Source organism: Lactuca serriola, chromosome 1, assembly GCF_051521515.1.
Source record: "Lactuca serriola cultivar US96UC23 chromosome 1, Lser_US96UC23_V15, whole genome shotgun sequence".
NCBI classification, from domain to species: Eukaryota; Viridiplantae; Streptophyta; class Magnoliopsida; order Asterales; family Asteraceae; genus Lactuca; species Lactuca serriola.
In genome coordinates this window covers 43,408,732-43,431,173 of record NC_136408.1, presented here as the reverse complement: position 1 = coordinate 43,431,173, position 22,442 = coordinate 43,408,732, and the positions used below count along the sequence as shown (strand labels likewise).

General features: G+C 33.7%; 1 protein-coding gene, 1 long non-coding RNA gene and 1 other non-coding gene across 3 annotated transcripts; all 3 read right to left on the bottom strand.

Moving 5' to 3' along the window:
* Window positions 1-3,743: 3,743 nt before the first annotated feature.
* LOC145068227 (uncharacterized) lies at window positions 3,744-4,099 on the bottom strand. Its single transcript, XR_013688942.1, has 2 exons — window positions 4,053-4,099; window positions 3,744-3,898 (listed from the first exon to the last, which is right to left on the bottom strand). It is a non-coding gene; the product is annotated as an uncharacterized LOC145068227 (long non-coding RNA).
* Window positions 3,755-3,905, bottom strand: LOC145080861 (small nucleolar RNA snoR135). Its single transcript, XR_013695440.1, has one exon. It is a non-coding gene; the product is annotated as a small nucleolar RNA snoR135 (small nucleolar RNA).
* A 2,256-nt stretch (window positions 4,100-6,355) lies between the features above and the next one.
* On the bottom strand, window positions 6,356-11,142 carry LOC145086076 (NADP-dependent malic enzyme, chloroplastic). The gene is made up of 19 exons (XM_079023806.1): window positions 10,924-11,142; window positions 10,458-10,747; window positions 9,919-10,039; window positions 9,735-9,809; window positions 9,520-9,671; window positions 9,349-9,454; window positions 9,192-9,257; window positions 9,017-9,112; window positions 8,774-8,929; window positions 8,591-8,689; window positions 8,433-8,480; window positions 8,295-8,348; window positions 8,106-8,204; window positions 7,577-7,666; window positions 7,416-7,493; window positions 7,229-7,303; window positions 7,058-7,148; window positions 6,805-6,933; window positions 6,356-6,681 (listed from the first exon to the last, which is right to left on the bottom strand). Exons 1-19 carry the CDS (start codon window positions 10,951-10,953, stop codon window positions 6,593-6,595), a joined length of 1,944 nt encoding a protein of 647 aa, XP_078879932.1. The 5' UTR covers window positions 10,954-11,142; the 3' UTR covers window positions 6,356-6,592.
* Window positions 11,143-22,442: the final 11,300 nt, after the last annotated feature.

Sequence of the window (22,442 nt, the reverse complement as noted above, 5' to 3'; positions counted from 1 at the left end):
CTTTAATGGATATTCTAGAAACCCTAGAATATACCTCCAAAACCAACCACCACCTTGGGGAAGGTTATGGAACCCTTGTGCTCAACTATTGAACAATTGCAGCTTAAGTCCTTGCATTTTTTATTTATCCCAAAATTAATTCAAATTAATTTCTAACTAATTATTAATTAAATAATATTATTTCTAATTAATATATTATTCTCATAATATATTAATAAATCATTTATTGTTATTTATTAATCATATAATAAATCAGTCTCTCTCTCTCTCTCTCTCTCTCTCTCTAAAAGTCATCATATTTAATTACTAGGTTTAAGGCAACCCAAAAAAACTTTGTTTTTAATTCATGTATATATCAGTTTAGCTATTGGCTTAGACACATAATTCAATGTAGAAACACGGTATCTTAACATGATACAATATAACATGACAATGTTATACTGTATTTGTCATTCAGGATCAATGTTCACCCCATAAAAGTAGGATAGAGCAGAGTCGTTCTCTTGACTCTACAAAAGACACAAATGTGCTCCTTTGTTTAAAATAGTTGAACTCAACTTTCCACTGACAGTTGATGAAGCCCCCCAATTGAAATCACTTCACCATAGGCAGTTGACTCTTTTGTACCACCAGAAGCTATCGGCACATCACCGTTCAACAAAATCACAACATACTGCCCAAATTTTACACAGATTACATGAGTGATTAACTTGTCAAAACATTGTATTTGCAGTTTTGTTTCTTGCGAAAGTTAAATAATGATAATTAGATAACCAGTTGTTAGACAAAAAATGTCAAATGAAGAAGTTTTTTTGCATCAAATCATTATAATTTAACATTAGTTTTTATAGCACTTGCAATCAAGTTTAACTTTGTTACTCAATATTTAAAGAGTTGTTTATATTCCATAACAAGGATTAGTGGGTTAGAATGAAAACATCTTACAAATAGGTAGCAACAATCCAATATTTAGAAAACCTAAAAGGCTAAAAGAAAAGAAAGAAAATCTAGCAAGTTGCCCATTTAAAATAAAAGAACCGCATGAAACAAATAAGGGTGGAGCAAAACAACTACTTACAGTATTTTAGGAGAGTAATAAGTACACGATTGATTAGAAAACTTAGTAAGTAATAATGAGACTTGCTAACGATCTTTGCGAGCGACAACTTTAGGCTGGAGGGAGTGGTGCCACAGGAACCGCACTCCCTCCTTTGACACATAGGAGCCACATCATTTTTACCATACAAAGTGTGGTTCTTTACCACACTGAGGGAGTGGAAACCATGGTAAAGAAAAAGAGAGGTGAGACAAAGGAGAAGAGAGAGAAAGACATATAAATAAAGAAAGAGAAGAAAGAGGGTGCAGCCATTTCTAGCCGCACTGCGGCCAAAACCGCACCGAGGGGGCGGTGTTTGCGGTCCAAGTGGCAAGGGTGCGGCTTGAAACCGCAGTCCACTCCTTCAAGCCTTAGTGACATCTTTGAGGATGCCAGAAGTTATCACTGGGACTACTGGAATGATAGTGAAGATATTCAATGTTGACATCTTTTTCCCATAAGCTTTCAGATAATTTTCAACCGGGGTATTCATTCCAAGTTAAACATAAGATATGAAAACCACTTTGTTAGTTTATCTATCCATTTTTGCACGTGTACGCAGAATTATTAATTAAAGCAAAATAAAAATTATTATACAACCTCATTTTATATAAACAAATAAATTGCATTTTAGATACAAATAATTACAAGTAAATAGTAAAGTTCAAATTTAGTCTATGTTTGTCAAAAAAAAAAAGTTTAACTCTTTAAGTAGCCCTGTCGAAAATACCCGATACCCGAATTACCCGCCCGATTTTTTCGGGTATCGGGTAAATCGGGCATCAGGTAAATTTTTCCGGGTAATCAGGTTACCCGATTTTTTTCGGGTCGTGTAAAAATACATTTTTTGGGTTTTGGGTATACCCGAATTACCCAAATTATTTTAAAAACTTTTTTTTATAGAGCTTGTACTATATAGCAAGTATTTGATTACACTTAAACTAACTATCATTATTGTAAAACATAAATATATTTATTATGACAATACGACACTAACAATATTAAAAGTAATTTTTATATATCATCACGTTCTTTAAAACTTAGCTGTTTTCTAGATTATAGTTTTTATTGCAACTAACAAACTCAATATCCTGACGAAACTTCAGAACATGACAAAACTTATGACTACATTTATCTTAAACATTTTAAACTTTTAAATTAAGATCTTTAGGTATTTGTTTTTTTAACATCTTATTAGATTAGATTAAGTTGTTAAAAAATTACTTGATATCTCATTTATTATTGACTAAAAATTCTCAATGTTCAAAGCTTGATTAACTTCGTTTATGTCTCGTTTGTTTATATAAACAAGACTAATAAAGCACGACGTATTTATTTCATTAAGTTTATTTTCAGCTGAAATTCAAAAAAAAAATTATAGATTTCGGGTAACACCCGAATTACCCAAACACGACCCGATACCCGAATTTAGTTTGGATAGGATAACGGGTAATTTTTCTAACATGAAAAACCCAAATTACCCGAAACCCAAAAAAATTACCCGTTCAATTGGAACATGAAAACATGACTAAATTGGTCCAAGTTACTCTTCGAGATGGAGTGAAAGAAGGGAGGAGATTCTTGAACAAGAAAAAGGATCCAATAACTTCGAAAGAATTGAACAAGGAGCCGCACCCCTAGGTTTAAGTCCTAAAAAACATACTTCTATGCGACTTTGATTTCTGCCTTTTAACACATTAAATATGTTTCGTTGTGGGTTTTGTTTCTACATAAAATCTCCTTAAAAAGCATTTATTAGGTCAAACATGCCACAAGCATAAGTATACATATGTCGTACTTCTTTACCGTCATTACCAAACCAGCACTCCCACAAAGTTATCACCCCTATTGTCACTTAAAATTTCATCTCCAATAGTTTTCACATTCAAAACCTGGTTACCGGTTCTATGATTTCATTTTAATTTTCTTTATTTTCGAAATTGGCAATGATACTTATTTTGAGTTAATAAGTCAAGGCGTGCTAATGTAGAAATTACGAAACACCCCAGAAATGTTCATGGATAAATATTGTTATAAAGAATTAAAAAAGTCGAGTCTTTTTCTTAATAAAAATGTTGAAAGTTGAGTTTTTTTTCTCATATTTTCACCAACAATCCTACTTTGGACCTAAAGATTATATATAATTTTCCAAACTCCAAATTAGAAGTATGTTATATCAATTGATAAACTTTGTTATAAGAAATACAAGGAAAAATAAAACTCAGTCCTTTGTATGAAAAAGTTATAAAAATCTAAAGTTCGAAAATACTTGTTTTTTGATGGCCACATAGATTTTTGTAAAAGTTTGAAAATTTTCGATAAAGCATTTGAAATTTATGGCTATTTCGATCATTTTCAACTTTTTAAAGAAAAACATAAAACATTTTCTATATATATAAAAAAAAAAGATAGCATCCATGTTGCATTAAAGTCACTCTAAAAAAATCTAACAAAATATTGACTTCAGAGACCGTGAATGATTCAAAGTTTAAATCAAAACTCTAATAAAAAAGTTTAAGTGTTTTGGGATAAGGAAACATGATATTTCCATAAAAATATTTGAAAAACTAAGCAACTAGTTAAAAACAATAAAATCATTACATGATTTTCCGATGTAAATGTTAATAATCTTGAAAGAAAACTAGAAAAAAGTAGATAAAATGTGGAGAAAATGATTGTTGAAGATTCCAATGGAGATAATTGGAACACAACTGCCCACCTTCTCCTTGTCAAATTAGTATCGCATGGGAACTCTTTCGAGCAAAGTGCACTGATTAAGCACAACGCCGATACACACTATCCCTGCTTGATTTTCAATTACATCGATAACAAATTACAAACTTCAACAAACAAATTTCACGCAAAAACAATAGGGATGATTCATATACATACAACAGAAGACTGAAACCCTAAATAGAAACTGAGAAATTTACAGATCGATCGACTGTGTCAATACCTGAGAAATGCGTTGGTGGAGGAGTAACGGCGGTGAATGAATATATAGAAGTGGGAAGTAGGTTTTATTTGCTCGTATCCTTCGGCCCTTTGATAAAATTGCTAATCACTTGGCCCATTATACAGTTTAATGGACTAAATTCGTTTGGATCTATCTCCAGACTAAATTTGACTTTGATGACCAAAATAAAGCCTCAACTTTGTTTAATAAAAGGTTTTTTTGTTGTAAAACACAAAAGATGATGATTAAAAGAGCATTTTATACAAACCCTTACTTCTAAAGGTTTGTTAAAATAAGGAAGGAACTCAAATTTTGTAAAAAAAATATTATTTGATAAATATCAAAGAATGTCTATCCTTTTAGTTTTCATAAAAGACCACATTTTGTAAATACATCAAAAGAATTTTTGTATGAAAACTCTTTATTTTTATTTTATTTCTAATCATCACCAAAGTGACTTAACGGTGAATGTTAGTCATTCCAGAATTAAGTATTTCAAAATATGTTTCCAAATGTTCGATTCCTAGAATGTTTACCTTTGGAGTGACATGATGTTCTTAAAAAACTACTCTTGTTTTTTATTGGGTTATAAAAATATATTAAAAAAAAAAAAGAAAATTATTCTCTCATCAACGACCAATGTCTAGACTTTGAATATAAGACATTTAAAGACTTTTTTCATATATGGTATTAGAAGAAAATAATGTTAAAAATGTTGTGTATGATAACCATTAGTCCATAATGATATAATACATATCAAAGTTTTAGTGGCAAGTGGTAATAACGGGAGTCCAACATTCAAAACCATAAAAATGATTTTCGGTTCAAAATCAATCATTCTTAATTGATCGTTGGTGCTCAAACTTTTGTTATATACTTATGTGTGATTTTTTGGTCACATGGATATATATTTATTTGATTAAGCATAAATCTAAAAGGTGTTCAAAGGTTTCTAAAACGAAGTCAAAAGTCAACTGAGCAAAATGATAAGATTCTCAAATTCAATAGAGATAGTGAGCGTCTTGGTCAAAAGTCTAACGATTATCTAAGGAATTCGTTTCACATCTACCTCCACCATGGACACCACCATAAAAAGATGTAGTTGGAAGAAGAAACCAATCATTGTTTGATCTTGTTCATTATGAGTTGTACTATGCTTCAAAACAGTTTCTGGAATTATACCATCAAGAATGTTATAAGAGACCTTGACCTTGTATCCACACAAAGGTCAAAGGGTTTGAGAAACATACTCTAAAATATGAAGTGAGGACATTCCGTCACTTGCATATTCTAAATATGGGGTTGTGAGGCTTATGTTTATTGTGAAACTTTCGATAAGTTAGAACCCAAATAAAAGAGATGTTACCTGGTTTGATATCCTTAGGGGTGACAAAAATATCTGAACCCGATTAACCCGCTTCCGTATAAGACAAATAGGATCGGGTTTAATCGGGTCAAAAATTGAAATCAGGTTGGTCTGGTCGACCCGAATAACCCGAAATATATATATATAAGGTTTTGTTTCGGGTAGATAAAATTCTATTTTATTGGGTATGGGTAACCCGATTAACCCATTTAAGTTTATACTAAATAAGTTATTCATGTTTGTATTGTACAAGTTTGTTGAGCTAAATGATGAATGATATCCTTCTCAATTTGACATACACGCTACAATGTTAAACTTTTGCTCGTAACACGACTTTTATTATTTGGGTGTTTCAACGAGTATTGCATATTTAAGGTTTTGCCATGTCAATTTATAAACTAAGTAATTACAAATTATAACGCAAAAAAGATAGATATATTTGTCAAAATCTAGTGAGCATACCAAAATTCCATAATTTGTCAATTTCAACTGCTATGAACCCACTGTTTTCAATCATGTACAAGCTACACAAAAGAGCGAACTTTTTCACTGTAGGTCCAAATACTTCTAATTTATTTGTTAAAATAAACCAATATCCTGCTAGATTAACAACCCTAGATATCCTGCTAGATCTTTTAGGTATTTGTTTTGCAAACCTTTTGGAGTATAAAGTCTTCATTTCTCGAAGAGCAGTTTTGTTCCACAAACGGAATAAAAATGAAAATGATGATTAATGTGATCACCTTGAGCTTTTGAAACAAGAATCCTTTGTATTTCTTGAATGCTACCCAACTTGGGGTCGGGTTTTAGACCCAACGGTGGATCTTGGTTGGTTATATGAAAAATAAGTAGGCATGAAAAAACCATTGTAGACAAATAACTAGTTCTTAATGGATTATACAAAGTAAGACAAGATAATATGACTGTGAGGCAGTAATTAACAACACCAATTCAGATCTCACTTATATATCTTGTGTTAATGGAGAACAAAAACAACAAACACAGACACTGAGACACATACTGGTATACCCCTAATATTACAACATAACAAACCTAACATACCATAACAAAACGAAAACAAAATAACCTCTAAAAGCAAAACAGCGACTACCAGTGTCCAACTTTAGTTTCACCACTCACATTGAGTACATATGTAATGTAATGTAATGTATATCTAACGATAGCTGCGATACTTGGGGCTATACATGCAACTCTCTGCATATGCCACAAGATCTTCTGGTTGAGGAAGACGACTCGCCAGACCTACAATGTTCAAAACAAAGCAAACCATCATTTCCAGTTAATTTTTACTTATTAGTGATATGTGCTTTGTTTAACTTTAACAAAATATATACTATATATCACAAACAAGAAAAGGTCTCTCACCAAGTTCATATGCTTTGGCTGCCACCCTGGCCGCAATATGAGCGGAAATCTTGCGGATGTTGGTGAACGGAGGGTATATCAGTCCATTGTCAAAATGCTCCTGTGTAACCTGTTCCGCCAGCGCCTCAGCTGTTTGTTTGACAACAAAAACATAACATACCTTTTTTTTAGTAAATGACTCATATACCCTTTCATAGACAGACAAACATGAATTACACACACACACACAACTGTAGTGTTGAACTGAACTTACAGGCGGCTAAAAGCATGTCGTCGTGAACACGGATTGCACCGGAAATTATCAACCCCAGACCAAATCCAGGGAAAATATAGGCGTTGTTGGACTGGAACAGATATTAATCAATTTCTTTCTTATTTTTTGAAAATTATTAACAGATATTAATTTGAAGGTTGTAGAAGATACCTGCCCAGATACGTACACCTTTCCGTTATATTCAACAGGACCAAATGGACTCCCACTTGCAAAAATAGCCCGACCCTTTAATAAATAAATAAATAAGGTACAAATATATGGAAGTAAGAATAATATTGATTATTATATTGTTGGTATGCAGGTAGAACTAAGGATTATAGAGGTGATTCATACGAACCTCACTCCAGGTGTAAGCTTGTTCAGCAGTACATTCAGATTGTGAAGTTGGGTTGGAAAGAGCAAGAATAATAGGTTTCTGCAAAACGAAACTCGTTTTCTCAAGTTTTCACTTTCATTTATTATTATTTTTTTTATTTATAGGAGTAGAACAAAAAATACCTTGTTGAATGAGGACATTGCTTCGATAATTTCTTTGGTAAATGTCTGTCCTGCCCCTGATGATCCAATCAATACCGTTGGCCTAATTGACTGATATCACAACAAGTGAAACCACCATCATTTTGGATTATTCATAATAATGGCTCAAATGTTTAAATGCAAGAAATAACAATTTACTTTTCTATGATTTGTTTATTGACTTATTGTATTGTAGCATCCTACTTTCAATTCTACCTAACTATATAGCAAGCAATGTCTTCCAAGTACAAAATCAACTGTCACTCTGCTATAATAAGAAAAATAAGACTGAAAGTACCAATGCTATAATTTGGTAGATTTTTTGAAGTACAGTGTTGTGATGGAAAGAAATGGAAATAAGGTGTTATATTATAATACAGAAAAATAGCAATGTACTTTCAAATAGCTCAAACATACTCGAATGTTAAATAGCTACTTTAGTAATGTTTTGTATTCATGTTTATACTATTTATTTATAATATGTAATTATTACCAAAGAGAAAATTCAGACCTTGACTACATCCAAGAAGTCATTAACAGGTTCATGATCATGGGCCCAGGGTTTCTTGAAATGTTGAAGTGAATCCAAACGTGATTTAACAATTAAACCCTACAAAACCAAAATCATACAAACAATTATATTTATGTTCATGTTTATGCAAGTAAAAAGAGAATGATGTATTCTTTTCAGATTTATTACCTTAGAGTCCACAAGGAAAACCTTCTTACGTGTCTCTTCTAATGGAGCATTTGTCTGCATAATTATATGAAACATCCATCATAATTCTCAATTTTTCTTTCGTTTTTTATTAAAATGTGTAGATATATTCATTCTAACCTGCTTTGATATCTCAAGAGCTATAAGTTCAGCAATTCCTGTGCCAGCCTGCATTTAACATAAACAAAAGCTTATAATTCAGAAAAAAAAAAAAATAATAATAATAATAATAATAATAAAAGGATACAAATTAAGTAGGTGGAAGATAAATTGTGAACCTCTCCAGCTCCAAGGAATAGAAATCTATGGTCTGCCAATGTTCCACCAACTAATTTTAGAGCAGAAATAAGCCCTGCAAGTACCACTGATGCTGTCCCCTGAAAAACAAATAAAAAAATATATATTTAAAATAAAAAGCATTAAAAAAAAAGGTTCAAATATTTAAACTCTATTTTCTGTACCTGTATATCGTCGTTAAAAACAAGATGGGTGGTGCTATACTTTGCAAGAAGATCAAACGCGTTGTGGTTAGCAAAATCTTCAAACTGAATGAGAACTTTTTCCCCATAATTTTGCTTAACAGCTGTCATGAACTCATTCATAAGTTCGCTATACTCCTGTTAATAAATAAAAATTGAATTTAAACTAATGTAGTCGAACCAACAAAATAAGCATAATTATAAGATATGAAAAAATTAGCTAACCTTCCCACTTGCTCTTCTTTGCCTTAAACCAATGTAGAATTCATCATTCAACATCTTTTCATTGTTTGTGCCAACATCAATGGTTACAGGCAAACACTGCATATAATTAAGATTTTTTAATATTATTATTTATGATATTATTTTAAATATTATTATTATTCTGGAATATACTTACAGCTGAAGGACGAATTCCTCCTAGAGCTGTATAAAGTGAGAGCTTTCCTACAGGTATCCCCATTCCCTATTAACCATTTACATAAAATTATAATAATAATAATAACAAGTCAGTGATTAAGTTGAAGAAAAAGAAAAATCACTAACTTATCGCTTACCTGGCAACCGAGGTCTCCTAGGCCTAAGATTCTCTCACCATCTGTGACAACTATAACTTGAATTTTTTTCTGAGGCCAATTCTTCAATATCTCAAGAATCTTCCCCCTATGAAAATAATTATTAGCTATTTTGGATCAATGAAACATAAAATAGTTTCAATGAACACCCACTTGTCCTTCAAACTAATAAAAAGACCCTGCGGGTTCTTGAATATGCTCCCATATTTTTGGCAAGCTTCACCAACAGTTGGAGTGTATACAATTGGGAGAAGCTCCTCAACATTTTCAATTAATAACTTGTAAAACAGCCTCTCATTTCTCTCCTGCAAAACAAGCATTTGTTACAGAGGGACTTGATATTGGCAATCAATTTCCACATGGTTTACCTGAAGATCCATCATGGCCTGGTAACGTTGCAGAGGGACTTGATATTGGCGCATGTTATGCATCATCTTTTTTACCTGTATGTATATGTATATTCACATCATTATCGATTTGAATCTGAATCTTTTTCAGGCATCAGCAAATTATAAATTATAAAAAATACAATCAAAACATATAAAAATATACCTGAAGATCATGATTGACAACAACCGGGGGAAGAAGACCACGTAGGTAATGGGCATCTCGCTCTTTCTCAGTAAAGGCCAGACCTTTGTTATGGTGTGGGTCTCGCAACAATGAATACCCACTACAAAAAAACAAAAAAAAAATTACTCACAATTTATAAGTTGACTATAAGACATCTCGCTATTTCTCAAAAAAAAATATATTTCAAAAGTGTTGGTGGACGATACAATCGAATAAAAAACAGATATAGAAACATGTGTTCGTGTGCGTAAAGAAAGTAGGGAACTTGCTAAAATTAAAGTGCTATTTTTTTAGAACCAGGGTGTGATTTTGTATTCGTATCTAGATGACGATGCATTACACTAGCACACAATTATGTGTGCGTGTGTGTAAAGAAAGTACAATAAAGTATTTGAAGGGCATGAAATAGAAAAAATAAGAACAGCATAGGAATCATCGATTTTTTTTAAAATATTTGATTAGATGTGAATATAAACCGGTGGGTGAAGATCGGAATCAGGATCAGGATCGGTGGTTACCTTGCAACAGAAACAGACCAAGGAGTGATGAAATGATCCTCGGTGGCGCTATCTTCACCGTACACGTCTTCAACACCACCACCGACGATCGCAGTCTGTTGTTTCGAGTCAGACTCGGCGACTTCAACTGCCACCGGAGCATTTATCTCCTTAGCAGCGTTATCCAGTGAAACGCCGACGTTTCCCTCCGGTCGACCATTAGCGTTCACCACAGCGACCACCATAGGACGCCTCGCCGGCAATATCAAGGACTGCGATTGCGTCCTCGAAACCCCAGAAATGGAGTTCTTCTACAAAATCAAATCGATAACCACATTACAAACAAGACCGATTCAACAAAAACGTTGATCTAAACTTCCAAACGCACTATGTTCAGATTAACCGATCCCGGTCAAGATATTTGCATGTAGATATGTGAAAATCGAAAACAAAAATCGAATAAATTGAAAAGGGATTGAAGAATTACCAGAAAAGAGGAACCATTCAAGGACATCATGGCGAGAGAGAAGAGTGTATTGGCAAAATCTCTCGTTCTCTCTCCCTTCCTCTCTCTCTCTCTCTCTCTCTCTCTCTCTCTAATGTCCTCTCTGTTATTTCTATCAGGGGTTTTGTCCGCAAAAGCAATTCTTTGTCAAGCTTTGGCTGTAACTTATAATGCTCCGCACCCTGCCTTTAACCCCAAAGAGTTGTAGGCTTATAGCTCATCTACTTATAAATACTTTAGAAGAAGGCAATTGGATGTAAATTACTAAAATTATGAGATTGGTAATCTGATTTTGATTTTATTTTTTAATCTTTAAATATCATAATAAATTTATTTAATAAAGAGAAAACTAAAAGTCGTATTTAGCAACTAGCTTTAGGGTGTTTTAGATTATAACTTTTATGTTTTTTTTATGTGGTTTTATAATTTCTAAAAATTCATAACTATTTTTATTAAACACTGTTACCTATATAAAATGCTGTTGTTGACTTGTTGTCCAGCATACCCTAAAATTTATTACTTTCCCTATTTTTTGGCTATATTGTTTCAACTTTGTCATTAATCCTATTTGGAAGAAATAAACTATTGAAATTGTAAATAATTATCGGATGCTTATAAATAGATGGAATTATACTTAATAGAGAAAATAAATTATGCTCATCTAAATTTAAGTTTTACAATTATATAAAATTTATTTTTATAATTTTATTAATTCTATAGATAATTCAAATGTGTTTTTCTACGGCTTAATTTTATTGAATCTAACAAGAGTTTAGAAAATAAAATAAAATAAAATGACGATCTTATTTGGGGTGTTGTTCGGATTTTATCATGTTTTGGATGGTTCAAGTAAGTTTAATTAGATTTTTCCATAAAAAAATAGCAAATACCCAAACTGAATTACAGTTCGGTTGATTGAGTTTTAGTCCGAATTGATAACAAAGTTTCGGTGAACAGCGATGAGAAAGTTTCAATGAACAGCGACGACAAAGTTTCCAAATAAAACAAAGAAATTGGAGCAAAAGATAAGGGAGAAGAGCCGATGCAATTCCCAACATCCAAAAACACACAATTCCCAACATCAAAAAACACATAGGGGAAGAACACGTATCAATAGGATAAACAATGAAGTGGAAGGATCGATAAAGCTTGAGCCGCCGATGGAGTTTAGCCGAAGCCGAAGAACCCACTCGACTTATGACGTTACTGTTCATAAGTCTGTTCATAAGTTGATTCCCTTTTAATTATATATATAATTATAAACTACATAGTATAACAACTTCAAATTACATCAAATTTCAGATTACATATCATATAACAACTTCAAATTACATCAAATTTCAGATTACATATCATACCATCAAATTACATTGAAGACAACTCTCAAAACATCCAAACTGGCATTGTTAAGCAAAACACAAGAGATGAGTACACAATCATCTTTAGTAGCATTTAGGAATATTTGAGTCATAGAAAAATTGATAAATCTTCAAAAATGGTGTTTATGGTTTTTAGGAATATCAAGATCAGTCCTTAAATTTTTTTTGGTCTCATGGAAGGTTTATTTGCTTTGTGCGAGAGCCAACAGACCTAGGCATTCCAACCCGATGGTTGTGGGTCGTGAATATTCCATCCCGATGATGATTGGACTTGTAGTATGTAGGCATTCCAACCCGGTGGTAGTGGATCTGGGGTATTCCATCCCGATGATGATTGGACCCATAGTATGTTGGCATTCCAACCTGATGGTTGAGTGCATGAGGTATTCCAACCCGATGGTTGACTAGACCTATAGTATGTTGTTTGTGATTATCTGTGCACTGTTATGTGTATGGGTATTTTGGGGGAACTTACTAAACTTTGGGCTTACAGTTTCAGTTTTGGTTTCAGGTACTTCAGATGATCGCGGGAAGGCAAATGCATGATCGTACAGCTCCTCACATTTTATGATTTTGATTTATGTGATACTCTGACATGAAAGTATTTAGAAAACACTTTGTAAAAATTAATGCTTTTAATTTGTTGAAAAGTTTTAAATTGGCTTGATTTTTATGGGTGTTACACTTGCCGTGCGGCCTCTGGTGCTCGACCTTGATCATCCGACAGGTCAAGCACCTCTCGACATACAAGACTATCTCTCTCTTCATGTATGACCACCAATAAATAAGTCTCAAATCCCGATACATCTTGGTGTATCGAAAAACTGGACTTGTGTGCCTCCTCCGACACAATCTGCCTGATCCCACCAAAGTCTGGCACCCAACCCCGACCATATTAGGTCAATAATCCCCGACTGTTAGTAACAAACCTGTCAATCTCACCCGTGAGTCTCTCCTATTTCCAATTATCCTTATCGACTCCCTCAACCCGAGCCTCCCCAATCAAATCTAACAACGGCAAATCAATCAAAATCCACATATATAGGCTCTTAGTGGTAGAACTAGCGTCTTGCGGCTCAAAGCATCAGTAACCATATTCGCTTTCCAACGATGATACAGAATCTCACAATCACAATACTTGACCATGTCAAGCCACCTACATTGTCTCATGTTCAGATTGAACTGATCCATAAGATATCCCAGATTCTTGTGATCCGTGTAGATAGTACATTGGACCCCATACAAACAATGCCGTCAAATCTTGAGAACAAACACCACAGCTCCAAACTCCAAAGCATGAGTTGGATATTGAACCTCATGCGGCTTCAGCTATCGAGAAGCATAAGCAATAACTCTCCCTCGCTGCATAAGAACTGCCCCCAAGCCGGTGATGGATGCACCAAAAAATCCTTAACACCCTCAGGGACAGTCAACATTGGGGCCTCCTATAGCTTTTTGATGGGTTTTGGTCATAAGACATCCTATGTGCTCATACAAACCCTAATGCTTGGATCTAGGTTTCTCTATTGTACATGCTTTGAATCCAAGACTATAAACCCTAATTCTAGCATATGGAAATCAATATTAACATATAATTAGGTTTATGATATTACCTTGATTGTTATGTAGCAATAACAATCTCAATTCCTCCTTGAATTGGCTTTGGAAGGCTTAGAGTCACAAATGTCACTCCTCTAATGGCTTACAAACACCATAAGCAAGTGGAGAAGGTATAAGGAGAGAGGAGAGGTGTTAGAATTCGTCTCTAGGACTTCTTGGGAAGGGTTAGACGAATTCATGAGCCTTAGGGGGTTTATATAGGTGTAAAGATTAGGGTTTCAGTCCTTATCCTTATCTAGTTACTTGCCCATCAAGCAACCATAAGATAAGCCTTGAAAATCCCTATCTTTTGGACCTTGGACGATTTTAAGGATGTTCTTATCCTTGGATTCTTCCATCCTTTAACAAGGATAACCATTGCCCTATTTTGTAACTATCACATAATTACAATTCAGCCCCTCTAGTTTAATTAATTACACTTGATCACAAAATTAATTCTTAATTAATTATTGACCAATATTAATTAAACAAATATGATTTCTCCTTTAATATATTATTCTTATAACATATTAATAAATCATAATAACCTCTCTCTTTATTTATTTCTCCAATCAAGTTGCTTTGGTGAAGGCAACCCAAAAGGACCATGCACCATCGGGTCAAGTACATACCAAAATAGTTATGGACTTAGACACTAATCCAACAGTCTCCCACTTGGATAAGTCTAATAACTATTATGCGTATGACTTCAGATCCTGATCTGCAATCGTAGCTTTCCAAAGCCGCTGTCAACTCTGATCATATCAAATACACGTGTTCTCAGATAAGGGATCATATATTCCTCCATTCTAGATATCATATGAGATATGATTTCAAATCATTCTCTTTGTACTATATCTCGATTTCCGATTTATCACGACATACTAATTGAACAAATCAAATTAGCCCTAGCCCGGCCGAGCATTTACGTTTGTCATCACTAAACCATCGAGGGGCCCAAAGATATCGCCTTTATCCTACTTTGAATAAAAGGAATGGATAAACTTTGATACAATGCTCGCTTGCACTCACGCACCGAATCACACACAACAATATGTTTTATAACACCAAGTGACTAGTGCGTTTACATATTATCAATGTGCAACCGATTCGCAAGATACAACTCACACATCTCGGGTTCAAGAATATAATATGTTATCGTCTCACTATACACTCGTGATACAATTTCATGGAGTGATCCAAATGAGCGTGGGTTTAATCCAATGCTCAAAATCATATTCATAAGCACTCATGAACGTTGCAGCAACCATTTGCTTATGTCTAATGCTCTTTAGACAATCCACACACCAATTCACGACAGTCTTCTTTCATATCTACTTCCAACATATGAACGACTGTGGCCCGTTCGAATAATTCGATTATTCTTAATAAACTCAATTATTCTGGAAGTCAAAACATGCAAAGTGAAACACAAGAATAATACTAATCCCATATGACCTCAACCCTTTGAGCATAAATAAAACACCTTTTATTTATCACCATATTGATTACTCATTATTTGTCGTTTTAGTTAATCAACTTCTTACTTGAATTACAGCACTTGTCCCATGGTCCTAGCATGCACACAATGTTTACCTATGGTTCTTACTTTGTGAAATAGATCAAATTGAACACATTTCCAATCTTTCTCATTTCACAACTCCAAATCCTTTTTCCATAAGTTAAAGAATATCAAATTCTTGCTTCTTATAGAATATGCTAGATTCTAACATTTTATGCAACTTACCCTTTCGTAATGCCAATGCACCAAAGTCACAAAGACTATTGCCAATGATATTGCAAAGTCTTCTATCGGAGATTGGTACAAGACAATTCCTTAGATATGATGTCTCTCACTCAAAGTACATTCCTTTGAACATCCTTTTGCATAAAAGTTTCTAATCTAGTCATAGATTTTTAATATTCAATTCCCAATATGGATACATTTCCATATTTTCCATATGACAACTCATTCTTAATAGAATCTCATCTATTCGTAATGATGTCGATATGGTCCATCCAATATGGACACATTTCCATATTTTCCATATGACAACTCATTCTTAATAGAATCTTTTCTATTCTTAATAATGTCGATATGGTCCATCCAATACCATGCTTCCAACTACTCACAAGCGACCAATCCTCGTCGAACTTTGGATTGTCCTTTGATAGTTGTTTAATTATTTTAGTCAAAACCGATTCTAGTCCTTTTTCCCTCTAAATGCGCTAGACATTTGGAAAAATTTAGAATGGTCAATCATTAAAGCATTTGCAATCGATCCTATACCCGAAGCGTATGGGACACGACGCATAATGTTTTATTTGCTATGTTCTCAAAATTCGAATTGTGAAGAGGAATGCCGTAATCATAATCGAAATTTTAAGAACATACTATATACCCTTGACTAAATTTATTAACATTTCTCAACCTAAACCTTTAGATTTGGAATGATGCATAATATTTCTCTCCCTTAATTATAGCAAAACAACCTTTCAACTCTTACAACTTTGCAAAGTATGACTCTTGTTTTCTATAATTAATATTGCTAACCTTGCAATACTTTCCTTAATAATCATAAAATCATAACTTTTATGCTCCCACTATCATGATGATTACTATAAAACATAACACTTATGCTCCCACTAGCTTCGACATGTATTCATAAACATCTTAACTTTCAGAAAAACAATGCTTATTGAATTTCTTAAGTCCATGTTTCTAATACTTAATGCTTTGATAATCTTTTATCAAGGCTTCTTGAACTTATACACCTTTGCCTTAGACAGTTCATATGTGTGTGTAAACAATTGCCAAACCTCACAATTCAAATTATGGAAAGGGATACCGTAACCATAATCGAATTCGAGAATGCAATTTTACAATCACTATCTTCTTAAAATCTTTCTTAGTGAAAGCATTTCCTCACAATCATTTTCATGAAGGAGGAAATCTTATGACACTTAGATTTAAACGGTGTATGCGTTCCTATCCATGTGAATTTGTTAAAACCAAGGTTTACGACAAATTCAAACTCATATGGACCGAACTTTCTTAATCTTGATTTCTTGCCTTTATGGTAGCACAGCTGCCCACCATGTCTTCCAAGTAGTTAAGCAGCTCACCTTTTCTTATCAATGTACTTTCCATTAATCAAGGTCCTTGCCTTTTATGCATTCAAATGAAAACTCATAGGACTCACATGCATAATTAACTCGATTGGATTGGCACAGAAACAAAATAATGTCAACACGATAGGTTGTAAACCTCAACTCGTGTGCTAGTGATGATCGATAAGGTTTATTTGATTTGTTCTTGAAACCTTAGACCATTAAGACTCCCACTGACTCCTTGACATATAAAATTCTCTTGTCAAAACATTTCTTGACAAATAAATATTCAAGAGTTAGTGTAGCTTTTATCAAGACAAAACACTTCATAACTTTGGTCCTAGTTGGTCTTTGTCTTATCCAAGACATCACAACTTTCCACAATTGATGAATGTTATAAACCTTCTTAATACTTGTCACTCATTGTCACAATCTTAACTCTAAGACTTGTTTTGGAACGAAGTATGATTGACCTTTTGATTTAACCATTTCTTCAATTTTTGATTCATCTTCTTAAACATACAATTGTACTAAGACTCACTTAGAGGATCAATTAAGATATGGTTCTTAATCATTAAGACCTATCATAAAGCATAAAAGGTACTCTCCCTTCTTCTTAGAATGGAGAAACTTTTATCTTTCTGCCTACTTGATTCTTCTTATTCGTTCTACTATTGATTTAAAATTTTTCAATCAATTCAGAATTACACTTAATCTTATAAGTATAATCATATTTACTAAACCTTTAGTAAATCATGACGAATATCATTGATACTTTTATGGTGGACTTGATTAACACGCAACTTTGTATGCTCGATCTCCTAGTCCTTCACTTGACACTTTGTCAATGAATTAGTCTAATTTCCAAATATGAAATTTCTCATTCATCGTGCAACCAAGTTGCATGATTCCAAGTTTCTGTCCAATTGAAACTTGGGCGATGAGAAACTCTCCCCATTTGGTAAACTCTCGACTTTCCATAAATAACATAATAAGAACCAAATCCATTATTGCTAATAATAGAGACATCCAAACATCAATTTTTCATATACGCCATTGCAAGGATAGATAAATAATATAAAAATCAAAATTTATTTTATTGCGGAAAAATTTTGTCCTTACAATGCAATTCATTGAAAAACTATGCTAATACATCTTTCTTAGCAATCTAATTCTAACTCTAAGTAGTAGCTCAAGAATCTAATCTTCGAGAAATGCGATCGAAATCCATTTTTTCACGGTTAGATTTTGCTCACTTCTTCCCTTAAGCTTCCTTTCTTTTCTTTGATCCTACAAAACATCAATTGTAATCTTATCACATTATGTATTAAGAATCTGGAATAGAAGCTTAAAAGAGTTAGTCAATGGATTTTACCTAAAGCAAAGCCATACGGATTGACTCTCCCATCTCTTAGATCTCTTAGGTAAATAGGGCAACTTCGTCTCCAATGCCCCTTCTCTTGGCAATAAAAGCAAATTGACTCTTTTGGAACAACCCATGGAACTACTTCAGACATCGCCTTTCTCTTATGATCAAACTTTTCGATCATTGCATGTCTTTCATTGCCATTGTTTATATCTATAGGAGGTCTTGAAGGCAGATTTACCAATCAACTTTGCTTTTCTTTTGCGCCAAATCATTGCTGATTCAGCAGCAATAAGCATATAGGTGAGATCTATAAGGGTCACGTCATAGTTCGTCATATAGTACTCTCTTACGAACTCACTATATGAGTTGGGAAGTGACTGAAGAACCCAATCAACAGCCATTTCCTCACAGACAATGGATCCCAACATTCTTAACCTATCAATGTGTGACTTCATCCCTAGGACGTGTGCACACACGGACTTTCCTTCTTTATGTTTACTTGCCAAAAGGGCTTGAGTGATCTTGAACTTTTCAAGCCTTTGAACTTGTGGGTTATGGAGAATAATTGGAGGAGGTAGAGGAAGTGAAGCATGATTTCTTATTCCTCGATCGAATCGTGGAATACCATCTTCATGTGGAATGCTTGTTCCACGGGATTTGATAAGACCATAGTTGTCGAACTTTGACATCTACAAAACGGGAGAAAAACGAATTCAAGTTAGTTGATAGATAGAGTCCTTAGTAAATCACCCAAATGAAATACTAAGGCTAGGACCCAACACAATATTTTACAACTCGGGAGAGGGATGCCGTAACCCTAATTGTAGAATATTTGAAGGTAAGTGAATGATGATTCACTAATTTCCACCATGAAAAACGAAAAAGAAATTTAAGTTTTAAATCTATGAAAACTCCTACATCCTTTGAGATTCATTGAACTTTCAATGGCATGTTTAAATCTCGATATGCCCCTCTAGTTTGTGACTGGGATGCCGAGGATCACAAAGCGGGTGTGAATAACCATGCAAACTTACATGGTGCCCCCACATGTTACAGTCACCTATTCGATGTGCCGGTAAACCACACACGCTCCACCGAACTATGACAAACATTGAGTCACCCTTTGCTACCTTTGCTTAGAACCATTTAGTGTGCCGGTAAACCACACACGCTCCACTAACGTCTTCGCAAGGGCACAAAGTGTAATTTCATGGAATTGCATCAATTCACTTTTGCCTAAGTAACTAAGATTGGGGATTTTTAAGAAAACATTTAGTTACTTTTATACTTTTTTATACTTATAATGGAAGGTTTCGTCCTATCCTACCCGTTCGGCTAACGACCCTCCACTAGTCAAGAGTGCGGTGGGTAAGAGTGGATACCCATTCAATCGCCATTTTATAGGCAATTTCCTTAAACACCCCTTATAGACCAGCTTCGTGAATGAGGCCTACTAACGGTAAGACTGACTTTTACTCATACATATATATATAATGTTAGACTTTTAATGTTATATATAGTATAGGGTGTATTTTATACTTTTAAAATACTAGGTGGTCTAATTTAACAATTATACTTTTAATTCAATTAAATTGTAAACCTAAACTTTTATGGATTTATTAAACCTCTTTTAATTATACACCTTAATTAATTAATAAAACCATAAGGATGTGATTTAAACTTTTTCAAAACTATACTAGAGTTTTAGAATTTAACATTCCTAATTAAACTTTTAATCAACTTTTAAATTCCAAAACTTGAGGGCAAGTTTTGAAACATTTCAACACATTAGGGTTTAGAATTTAAATATACATCAAAATTAAACCATTTAATCAAAATTTAAATTCCAAAACTTGAGGGCAAGTTTTGAAACCTTTTTCAAAACATTAGGGTTTCAACTATTTAAATTTCAAAACAACAAAACTTTTGGGTTCAAATTTAAACTATAAAACCTTAAGGGCAAAATATGAAACTTTTCATAACAACAAGGATCAAATAACAAATAATTCAAATTAACATTTTGATAGCTTCATTTTATTTACTTCTTTTTATAGTTTATTTTAGTAAATTTCATTCGCATTTTAGTTAACTTCCATGCATATTTTCCCTTTTGTTATTTTTATGACCATTTCGGGGTACTTTCTAGTTTCTTGAGCATTATTGCAGATTTTCTTGGAAACTAGCGAAGCGGCACTCTTGGGAGGCGATTGGGCTTGAAAGGAATTGGGGATTTCGTGCTTGATGGATATGAAGGTGACTCATGGGGTGGACCTGTCAATTGCTTGAAGACTTGGAAGAATTGAGCTTTAAATTTGAAAGACGCGGGAGAACTCTTGAGTGTGCAAGATCAATATTTGGGAGTTTGCGGAAGTTTAGAGTGATGTGGATGGACAAATTGGGCTTTAATTGAAGATATATTGAAGAAAAATGGGCTAGGAGTTGATTGGATTCGAACCGGGTCAATGGATTAGCTGTGGGGGCCCAAAACTTGAAGAAGCCCAAAATTACCCGTCAGAGCCCGCGGCCCGCGTAAGATTCCCCGCGGCCCGCGTGGGTTCCTAACTAGGGCAATTTCGGGATTTTGCTAAGAGCTCTATTTTGGGAAGTTTGGTGTGCCTCTTTAGCCTTATCTTGAAGGTCCGATTTTGAGACTTTCTCTCTGGAGTTTGGAGCACTTTTGGAGGCCAAGAACACTTGAAGAATATCTTCTTTTCATCTCTTGAATCTTGTCAAATGTTTGGTACAATCTTATCTAACTTTGTTCATTTGAGTTTAGCCATGCTTGGCTAAACAAATCTTGGTTGACTTTTTGTTGAATCTTTTGAACTTTTGTTGGATGTTGAAGAATCCATGAACTTGTCCTTAAATCTTTATGGAATTGTTTTGTGTTTTATCATATTATCACTACTAGTATGTTTTTATTCATGAGTTTAAATATGTTTGTGGTGATTAGTTGGCTAATTTCTTGATTAAGTAAATGATCCTCAAATTAGCAAGCAACAAATGATTTTTGTGTTGTTTTTGCTTCACACAATCATAAAAACATTTCCTCCAACATGGTGGTGAAAGCATTTGACCCCTCTTGGATTTGGTGACTTTTTGGTTCTTAATGCTAGTTGACTTTCACTAATTACATGCTATTTGGAATTAGTGACTTTGACTAAGGAAATTGTTATGAGCTTCTCCAGCCATTTCAACAATTAATAAAAGTCTAGGTAATCTCAAGCTCCTTGGATTGCTATAGCCAAATTAAGGATTTAAATCAAAGTATTGCACCATTGGATTCTAATGATATGTTCATCAAAAGTCAAAGTGAGGAAACTTTAAGTCAACCATCTCTCCCTTATTGATTTTACATCAAACTCTTATTTTTGTTGCCTTTTTCTATTTAAATCATAGTTAATTCTAGTTTGTTTCAAGTATTTCAAAACACCAAAACCCCCCATTTTATTTTTATCGTCATTTTACAAGTATTTTTACAAAGAGATTTTTCATAGAGTTATAAATTGGACCAATCTCCGTGGATTCGATCCCTTTACCATTATACACTATTTTAGTGTGTAATATTTAGGGTTATTATTTGTGTTGGCCTCGACAACCACCACGTTTAATCACATAATTATCCATATTTGATTTATTTAATGATTTCTTGCAAAACAATTTATCAATTTAATCAAAATAATTTAAGCAATTATCACATAAGGAAACAATTATCTTATTAATTGATAAATATCTTCAATTAGATCAAAAATATAGTCAAATATATCATATAATCAGATTAATATTGATCTAACATGATAAGGTAACCATCCATAATCAAAAACAGCAAGAAATCCCGAATATACCTCTGTCTAACGCACCGACTCGCCGAGTCACCCTCTGGAACTCGCCGAGTAGGGGCAACTCGCCGAGTCCACAGTGGGACTCGCCGAGTCCATCAAGCAGAACACCAAAAATCGAATTTTTCAAACATATCAAGCATCAATACAATAGAAACCAATCGAGGCTCTGATACCACTGATAGGTTTTGGTCATAAGACATC

Excerpts from the sequence above, each read along its gene's own strand:
- LOC145086076 (XM_079023806.1), bottom strand. The coding sequence starts at position 10,953 with ATGATGTCCTTGAATGGTTCCTCTTTTCTG. Across the intron at positions 10,040-10,457 it reads TGGTCTGTTTCTGTTGCAAG|TGGGTATTCATTGTTGCGAG; the intron begins GTAACCACCGAT and ends GTTTTTTTGTAG. Across the intron at positions 7,667-8,105 it reads ACTTCTTGGATGTAGTCAAG|TCAATTAGGCCAACGGTATT; the intron begins GTCTGAATTTTC and ends TTGTGATATCAG.